This window comes from Humulus lupulus, chromosome 5 (assembly GCF_963169125.1).
Source record: "Humulus lupulus chromosome 5, drHumLupu1.1, whole genome shotgun sequence".
Lineage (NCBI taxonomy): Eukaryota > Viridiplantae > Streptophyta > Magnoliopsida > Rosales > Cannabaceae > Humulus > Humulus lupulus.
Window position 1 is genome coordinate 116,854,199 of NC_084797.1, and position 10,368 is coordinate 116,864,566.

General features: G+C 31.8%; 1 protein-coding gene and 1 pseudogene across 1 annotated transcript; both read right to left on the reverse strand.

Moving 5' to 3' along the window:
- Positions 1 to 1,435: 1,435 nt before the first annotated feature.
- LOC133780565 (uncharacterized) lies at positions 1,436 to 3,818 on the reverse strand. Its single transcript, XM_062220230.1, has 5 exons — positions 3,732 to 3,818; positions 3,466 to 3,558; positions 2,701 to 2,808; positions 2,441 to 2,499; positions 1,436 to 1,588 (listed from the first exon to the last, which is right to left on the reverse strand). Exons 1-5 carry the CDS (start codon positions 3,744 to 3,746, stop codon positions 1,459 to 1,461), a joined length of 405 nt encoding a protein of 134 aa, XP_062076214.1. The 5' UTR covers positions 3,747 to 3,818; the 3' UTR covers positions 1,436 to 1,458.
- Positions 3,819 to 4,039: 221 nt separating this feature from the next.
- LOC133779404 (potassium transporter 4-like) lies at positions 4,040 to 8,601 on the reverse strand (annotated as a pseudogene).
- Positions 8,602 to 10,368: the final 1,767 nt, after the last annotated feature.

A 10,368-nucleotide genomic window follows, 5' to 3' on the forward strand; every position in this document is an offset into this window, starting at 1 on the left:
TGGAGTAGAAGGATTTTAACCTTTGAACCACTCAAAAAACGTACTTTGAGTCACCATTTCATTTCCTAAGATCATATATCTGTTTCGGTTCAACCCAATCACTAATCCCTTTCTCTTCTTTTCTTAATTTCCTGTTGGCGAAGAGCCGCGTCAACAAAGATATTCAAACTCCTCTAACATTTTTAAGATATTAATAATAAGCGTTAAAAGAACATAATTCCGTACCTCTTGCAATTAATAATCAACTTAATTAACTTTGCAATGCTCCTTGCCAATTCGATCCACAAGCTAAAGAATATAATCAATACCTAAAAGATTAATACAAAATTAAAATTAAATGATACAAAAAAACCATAAAATTCATTAAATTACTTCTTATCAGTTGAAGGTCAAAATAGTTTATTTGGCAGGGTTAAATCGTTAGAGCTGAACATAAAGATGTGTGTGAAGCCATTCTACATGGTAGTATCTTATCTTCAAAGTGGTTGGTAATTTCTTAAGATCAGATGAATGAAACTAACCATCAAATTAGATTAAGAAATATACACATATATATACATATACACATGTAAACTAATTAAGTGGCTTTTACTTTCCTATGATCATGTGACAAATTCTATTAATGCTTACAGGTAAACCAGGGATGTTAGACACAGAACTTGAAGCAACACGCCTAAATTTATGTCTTGGAGAATAAAACTTATAGTCTCGAGCATACACAACTACTTCATTTCGACCAGTCAATCATTTAAACCTGCAACATGAGTAATCCAGTGAAGTCAAAAATAGAAGAAAAAAAAACAAAACAAAAAAATTGAGCATTCTGGCATTTAAACAGTCAAACCTCTGAAGGATTTATGGGAACAATACATAATAGCTTAAAACAATAAACATGACGGAGCATTATGAAAACATTAAGTGCAAATAACAATCCTTCACTACAAGAAAAAATGCTTTTAATAACACCAAAAATGTGTTATCAAAACATACGATAACACTTTCTGATGTGTTAAGACCGACTATGTTATCGTAGGTCAGGGTACTTTACATAACACTTTATCAGTGTTATACAGATGTGTTATTGTACTGTCAACGATAACACATTTTCTGTGTTATTTTAATATATAGATAAGTGTTTAATTATGTTATTTATAGTCGATTATATAACACTTTTTTTGTGTTATACTACACTTTAGTATAACGCATTTTTTGTGTTATACTACACTTTAGTATAACAAATTTTTTGTGTTATACTACACTTTAGTATAACACGTGTTATATTAGCTTAGAGAAACATAATATTTTTTTACTTACACAAAACTAGGAAAACAAATATGAAAGTTGAAGCCAAATAAGGTAACATAAATAGATTTTTATTAATTACTCAAATGTAATTACAATATTTAGTCTACTAGTATAGGCTTAAGAAATCATATTACAACATAATTTATGCACAATTCAGATTCCTTTATCACTAAATACAAAACAAGAAATGTATACCAAAATTAGTGAAATACATTCTTCCATTCTAAAGGCCTCAACTACAAATGTTGTCAAGAATTGCTCCAAAGAAATCATCTCAATATACCTGCACATTGTAAAAAAAAAGTCCTTTTATTACTAAGAACAAAAGTTCTTGCCACCACAACAACAAACTTACAGTCTTTTCTTAAATGATACATTGAAAACTTCAAAAGAAGAAAATGGAAAACTAAGATAAATACTTATCTGTTTTAGTTCAATAAAATAAGAGAGCTATCAAGAAAGAGCTAGGGAATTTTCAGATGAACAATAAAATAAGAGAGAATCAGTAGAGAATTTCTCTATGGTGATGAGTCTGATGACTCAAAACAGTCAGTTGGGACTGTAGATACTATACTGCTATATATAAACTATCATATTTAATGATATTCTTTTATTCTTATATATAAATATATATAAATAACTATCATAACTGGTTTCTCTGCCAAAGATAGTTAGCTCATGTTTAGAAATCATTTACATAAGAAACTATACATGACCCTGAAATTTTCATAGTATTAAAACAAAAGTGACCTTCCAATTTGAAATTCAAGTTATAAATGCTAACCCAAATGCTGAAAAACAAAATCATATTTACAAATAAAATGAAGAGAAATAGATCAATGGTGCTGAGAGAAACTTGTATTTTGGTAATTTAAGAGATGAACTCTATCTCTAAACAGAGAGATACACCACAAAATGTAAGAAACCTATCATAACTTAAAAAGACTTTCAAAAAGATCACTCATGCAACTAAGAAGTTTATGCTCAGTCTAATATAAATTAAAATACTAAATAAGAGGAACACCTCATGTAGTTAATGACCATTAAACAAATGAGCTCCAAAACTTTTTCAGAAGTTCAATAATGGTATCATGAATCAATATGCTTTGATTTACAACAAAAATGAATTTAATACCTATAACCGCTCTGTGAATATTGGGCTAACAATTCAGAGAAAGCAGGATGACTTTTAAGCTGCAAATGGAATTAAAAAAAATAGAGATATTATGCTACCTAAAATTTATGAAAAACTGAAAGAAAGTGAACAAGTTCCAGTTAAGATTTTAGTTAAAATGAGCCCTCAAAGAGCTCAATACTTCCCAATTAATTTAGGACAACATGCCTGAACTATTTATCTAAACTAACTATACCAATCTTAAAAGGGAAGCAGCAAACCTTTTTAGACATGGTGCTCATCTTCTGAAGTATTGATACAGATAAACTTCCAGTATCACCAGCAGCTAATTTCTCAATCAAATGCACCATGACTAAACTGGCAGAAACCTGCATATATTTACAATATAAAAAAACTTAAAATGCCAATAATCAGTAATCACATCAAAGAAGCCATCTAAAACTATAAGATTTGCAAACATTTTGTTAGGCATCAGATATTGAATAGAGCTATATAGGATTAGTGTGTTGACTTGTAAATTTACTCAAGTTCTATTGGTTGGCTAGTAAGTGTTATTGTTAGTCTATAAATAGTATAAGAGAATACTTGGAAGGGATATATAGAAGAATTTGGTTACTGTTTAAAGTTTAGAATTTCTACTCTGGGAGTTTTTACTAAGTTTTCTCAAATTAACCTAGACTTTGTGCAAGATTTGGTTCTTTTCAGTACAATTCGTTTATTCTTAGAATAAACCTTACATAATCTTTCAAATCAGCAACCTAGATGGTGTATTAATTAAAATATATTAAATGAGAAACAATGGGTCAGTTGTTCAAATAAAAAAATTAATTATCAGGAAAGAAAATGCATTAACTCGAACACGCTAAAACAGCAAACGTATGGTGTTGACTTTAAAATGACTAACTAAAATTCACCCCAAACTTCATGCAAGAAAGAGCCATATATAAGTTTATACCCAAAAGTAGAAAAAAAAATGCAATATGGATTAGTGCTAGACTTGAACGCTGAAAATGGAGACAGCTAACCTCATTTTGGCATGTTGAAGTTAATATGTTAGATACTGATACAAGGCAGTACTTATAAACTGAAGCAACTGGATCCAAGGCTTTTTTACTTGCCTGAGAAACAAAAACAGGGCAGTACTCATATATTTCAGTTGAGGAAACAAAACTAAGTAGACTAGCAAAAACAGAGGACAAATACAATTTTAAATTAGCAGGGCTTATAGAAAAAGTTTTATTGTTATACTAGCACTGCCTTTAAGACTTCCATTGAATGAGATGTTACTTACACTGCCATTTATCATAACATGAAGTTTCTGCCCTGTGCTAAAAGTTCTAAATTGTCCCAGTTCCAACCCAATTCATATATCTATTCATACAACAGAAGAATCCTTTAGAAATTATCCTGTCTAAATCAAACTATGACACAATTAGTAAAGAAAAATTATAGTTATGTTGCTCACAATCAAGAGATGTGATGAAACTTTTAGGTAAAATTACCCATTCAATGATCTCACTACCCAATATTACAACCTTTCCAATAACAGTTTTACACAGATGGATAAGAAAGGAAAAAACATTGTTGCTTTTTATATTTTTATAAAGCAAACCTTTTTTTTACTTGGCAAACTTGGAAACAATAATAATTATAAGAAAACAGTATAGATTCGACAAGCATCATACCATAAGCATTTCCAATTAAATTTGTATCCTGAAATCCGATGGTTATGGAAAGAGTAAGGATCATGAGTATCCAGTTTATTTATGGAATGTAGATCTGCCCATATATGTGTTTTGAGGTGTGGACAACTTTGACTCTTGGAAAGCAACCAAGGGCATGACATTGCTTGATGATGGAGAACGTAGCAGTTATAACAGCCTGGCTGCCAACAATAGCTGCTAGCGTGGCAACAACAAACACCGGCCAAAATACAGATTCTGCAATTTAAGCAAGAACAGAAAGCACAATTAGAGCAACTCATATATTAAAATGCAATTCTGGAAGCAATATTAAGAATGTCAGGGAGTACTAACCAGGGATTGAATTATAAAAGCTGTAATGAATCTTATCGGGGTTTTTGGACAAGTATGCAGCTTGACCCTTGTATTGTACAACCAAACATGGGTATACAACAAAAGCAAACGCAAGCTGCACAGACAAAAAAGGGAACCATACTATCATTTGTTGATAGCCAAAAAGCATTTACTACATCATGGTGAACAAGGCCTGCAAAAGCACAGTGATTTGGGGTAAATAAAATACAGAAGTATAAACGCTTGATTTTGAAGAAATATCTTCAACACTATGCTCTACTTTTCCAGCAGCATCTAATGGAGTTACTTCTATACATGACTTGCTAACTCATTTGGTCCTCTTTTTTGGTTTTTTATTTCAATTTTTTTTAACATGTTCTCCCATTGAACCTACAATCTTTGGGGGAGGCAGGAAACTCTAACAAATTTCTAGGAAGGTCTCATGAGGAATCAAACCCCGATCTTATGAGAGCAAACCAAGAGCCCAACCAGTCATTCTAACGCTCTTGGATCTCATTTGGTCTTCCTTTTACTTGGATTTTTCCTACCAGGTTCTAATTCATGTGGTTTTTCCTTTTACTTTGCCTTGCACCAAACTAAATTTTCCAAACCAGCCAATATGTACATGTTTCCTATTATGTGTAGAAAAGAAATTCAATATATTTAGTCAAAAAAAAATTATAATAATATAAAACTCACCCTTATTGACAAATCAGTAAAATTACCAAGGTCTGCAAACATAGCTTCGGTTCCTGGAAGGAATTAGAAAATGCCTATCGTTAATTTAACTAATAGAAACATATACTCTAGAACTATAACGACATTTTTTTTAGGGTATTATAACGACATTTTGTCCTTAGTAAACTACATAGAACTTAATGGTTAACCAGACTTATAAAGATGAGTAGTGGCATAATGGAATTTAACATAACAAAGCCAATGAAAATGATGTTTATTTCCATTAAGTAGGATATAGCACATACCAGTTATAGAAAGAAGAATCTCACCAAGAGAAATCCAACCATCTTTACTAGTCTCCTTAAAGAACTTGACAATATAATGGGGTGAAAAAGCATAAACAACTTTTGGGTTCCAATGTATTGTGTTGTAGAGACCAATAGAAAAAAAAGGAAAATAACCAGATCAATACGATAGGTGCAAATAAAAAGGCAACTCTATGTGTGCCACAGTGCTGCAGAGCAAACAGACCGACCAAGATGCAACAAGCAATCAAGAGAAGTTCACCTAAAAACAATGAGCAGCACATAGTTTGTTAAGTCACTCATAAAGAATCAAAGTGAAAATAAAATATATGTATATATATAGCAAAACATGACAACTTACCACTAGTTAATTTATTTTCTGTAACTTCAAGCCCCGAAACCGAAGATAGAATTGCAATTTTTTTTTTTTACAAAGATGTTAAATAGAGACAAGGAAATAATAGTACCAGTAGTTACATATGAAGCAAAATAAGCAATTAGAAAATTGATCTGAGATAGCAGGAGTAAGGACACCATCACCAATGACCATGCAAGCTCCAAACAGCACAACAACTAAAAGGGCAGTCCTTAACCTTTTATGCTTCTCCAAAAATCTCTTCAAGGGAGAGGAACTAGCATGCTGAGAAGATGGACCATATTTATAGGCAGTGAGCTCTTCATCAACTGCTTGCTGGTTCGGAAGAAAACTAAACTTAGCAAGGAGGCAAAGCAGTGAGTAAAGAGCAAAGGTCCCACCTGAAAATGAATTGAATTGAAATGAATCAAAATGAAACAAAAACTGAAATTGAAATTGAATTGAATTGGATTGAATTGAATAAAATTGAATGAAAAGGGAGGAAGCAAAACACTCACCTTCACCATTATCATTAGCACTGAGTAAGACAAAGACATACTTAAGCATAGGGATAAGAGTTAGAGTCCAAAATATCAATGAAAAAGCACCAAAGATTGCATCTTGGCTAATATGTTTTTGTAACTTCCTAGAAAATGTGCTTGAGTAAACATAAAGAGGTGAAGTACCCAAGTCCCCGTAAACTACACCAAAGCTCTGATAAGCTAGTAACAAATTCCTCGACATCCTCGGCCATGAAAATTGCTGCAACAAAAAGTGTTATCAGTAAACAACACTAAGAATCATCATCACCAACCCATCACAAGATCTAACAAAGATTCGCTCCCCAAAATTCTCATCTTTATACATACATACATATATATATATAAAGACGTGAAAAGATTGGTACAAACCTGGCCTATAGTAGTAGAAGTCGAGCGGTGAGCAGTGGAAATCCCAGATTCTGGCTCCATAGCCTTGTTTATCTCTCAATCTCGTTCTCGTTCTCTCAATATAATGAAAAAAATTATATATAGAAGAGAAGAGAACAGAAGCTCAGGTCAGGACTCTGCCAAAAATACTGTTTTCCTTTCGGCTTCACCGAGTCGAATCATTCTAAACCAGCATAAACAATAATGCAGAACGAGACACATAAAACAAAGAAAAATAAATACATAAAGAAATTGATGCATCTAACATACCGAGCAGTCTGTTCGGCCAAAGCTTCAATATTTTCTGTAGGCGGAAATTGAGAAGACGATCCTCCCACTACAGTGCCGCCTTCACTGCCTATATAAAAAAATTGAATAGCCTCCTCAAGCTTCCAACTTTTGGCATGTTCTCCCAACAAAATTCCATAAATTATCTCCAAAAGACCAATTCTCAATCAAAATCTTCCGATTTCAACACAACCAAAATGAAATAAACCAGAAGACCAATGGAGGCAAGTACAAATTGAGAAAGAGAGATAGAGAAACCTGCAAGAACTGCCTAGCAGTCTTGGTAGTTTGTCCAACGACGATCTCCAAGAACGATGAGACCACTGGGTCGAAGGCACGCAGAGGTGGGCTCACACCTGGGGTCACTTGGTTCGGGGGTTGGGTTCCGGGTGCTTGAGATTTGGAGCTTGGCTTGGAGAAAAACGGGTGTGAGGATGGTGGTTAGGTGGTCGGAGCTGAGGATGATGGTGGTTACGGGAGTACGGCTAGGGCGAAGGGAAGAGAGAGACGAGAAGGAGAAGGGGAAAAAAGGTATGAGAATTGGGACTCTCTCGGGTCTCACAAATTTTGAGGTCAGAAATGAAAAAAAATCTAAGTGGCACCCTTTTTTTATTACCGCCCTTTTTTTCACAAAGTGGCCCATTATAGTACTCTAGCACAACACTTTTTTATTAGTATTATATTCATGTGTTTTAGAAATGGGTATTTGGTGTAGTGATGAAGATAAACACAAATGGGTTACTGTCACGAGAGAGAAAAAATGGCCCAAAAAGTAATCTGATACTAATATCAAACATCAATATCGATAAATTTACTTGTTTAACTTTCATAATAAGCATTTGATCATGGAAGATCTATAGAAAGACTAAGTATAATAGTCTAATATATTTGCATAAGGAGATTGTGCATATATCATAGAGGAAAATAATGTAAACATCATAGGAAGTAGGTTTACAAAAAAGCAAGCAGCAAATTCGATCAACACACAAAAAGTTTTCTTCCTTATATCAACACACAAACAAAATTTCAAGAACCTACTTCTCTAAGACATACAAGTTTTCAACCTTCCGTTATCATCGCAACATACAATATTAATCTCAGAACCTACTTCTCTATGAATAAATATTTGAGATATTTAAACCTCTCTAATATTTATATGATATTAATAAAAGAGTCAAGAGAACATATTTCCGCACCTCTTGCAATTAATAATCAAGTAAATTAACTTTGCAATGCTCCTTGCCAATTCAATCCACAACCTAAAGAGTATAATCAATACCTAAAAGATTAATACAAAATTAAAATTAAATGATACAATAAGTAAGGTATTTATTTTATATATAAATTTTTGAGTATATATGGTTATCATATCATTATAGGGACTAAGAAAAAGAATAGTCGAAACTAACAGTGTTGAATAAAATTGAAGGATCATCATTCAAAATATGTTCTTTGTCCGCATAAACAAAAGCCTTTTTAAATAAAATAAGTTTTTGTCTATTTAGCATGTGATTTAAAAAAAAAAAAAAAAAGGAACATGTATAAAATATGAAAAATGTTACACCACTAATGAAACTAAAAAATCTAATATAAGTCACGATTAATGTGGCCACCATAGGAATCCAAACACTAGTGCTAATTTACTATTATATATATATGGAACCATATAATATATATTAAATAAACTTTGGAGTTTAGTGAAATGAACCTGGTAACAATTTACAATAACAATGATTGCTCATATATATATATATAATATATGCAAAGAGACAAATAAAATAAAATTATTATATGTATTTAATTATGGAATAATATATACACATATATAGTAAGAAAGAAAAAGACAAAAATTAATACTCCAAGACAAATATGAAAGCTTATATATGAAACCACTTCAGGAAGACTCAAGAAACTTGTATTCCTAACTTATATTATTATATTATGCATATATTCGTTTATCATATACTAATTTTTAACTTATTTATTCTCTTGTAAAAAGAGAAAAGACAGTCGCACATGAAAGTTTGTACTATATATGTATTCATATATTATGTAATATGATGGAGAAGATAATAGAAAGCATATTAATTGGGTGCATGTAGAAATAGTTTGATGATGTAAAAGCAAAAACTCTCCTGACTCTTCATTGTTTCTAGCTATTTGTGGCCACGGAGAGCAGGAAGGCATGTAGCTACATATATAGGGATCAAATAATATATACATATTATATAATATGATATAAGTCATGTAGCTACATATATAGAGATATTTGTTTTCTGTTATGAACATTGCTTTTACTAAATAATGCTATTTTAGAAGTTAGTTTGCATCATAATTTAAAATAATTGTGAGGAATACTCTTATGCCGTAGAAAGGAAAAAAAATAACAAAAAGTCATTGTCTTTTTTTGTAGAGTTAAACTGTTACATAATGAAAGCTCATAAAATAAAACAAAAGAAGACTAAAGCAAATAAATAAATTAATAAGACAAAAGTAAGAATGACTTACGAAAGTTATTCATCACAATTATATATATTATAGATATATGAAAGCTTAGTTGGGTTTTTTTTTCCGTTAAAATGAGACTTTTCTAGATAGGGGCCACACACTTAATTCACTAAACACAAAGTAGAATATAGCACAACACAAACTCAAGGGCCATTACACGGACAAGAAAATGGCACAAAGAAAATAGATAAAACAAGTAAAATAATCTATTGGACCCCAGAAACACACAAGACAAAACAAACATAGGAACAAAAAAAGCAAGCACCATACGAGATAAGCATGAAAAAGACCAAGAAAATCATATATTAATCAATGCAAGAAAATAACAAAAACACAAAGCACTGAACTACAGACTTAATAAAAAAAAAACAAAAACAAAGCTACCGCACATATAACAAAGCAACCAACCAGAGTCCTTTATTTCTTATTTATCGTTTTAACCAAGATAACTCAAAGGAAGCCATTAAAAAATAAATCTCACTCTACCTCCAAACCAGAGCCCACTAGAAGAACAAAAATTAAAACAAAGCATGACAAAAACAAGAAGCCAACCCTAAAAAAACCCCTTACCTTGATAGAGAGTGATGTTGCTAGACACGATAGAAGACCACCAAAGACAATAATATGAGTCGATGAAGATGATTAGAGATAACAAAGCTGATGACTTCAAAGCTGAAATAGAGATAGTGATTTAAAGAAAATAAATAAATCATTGTATTTCCCAAATACAAAAAAAATAAGATAAATGATTTACCAAAACAAAGATAATAATTTCCATAAAAAGTGTGTTGGGTGAAGCAAAGAGAATCTTTAGTATTGAAGGTGAACG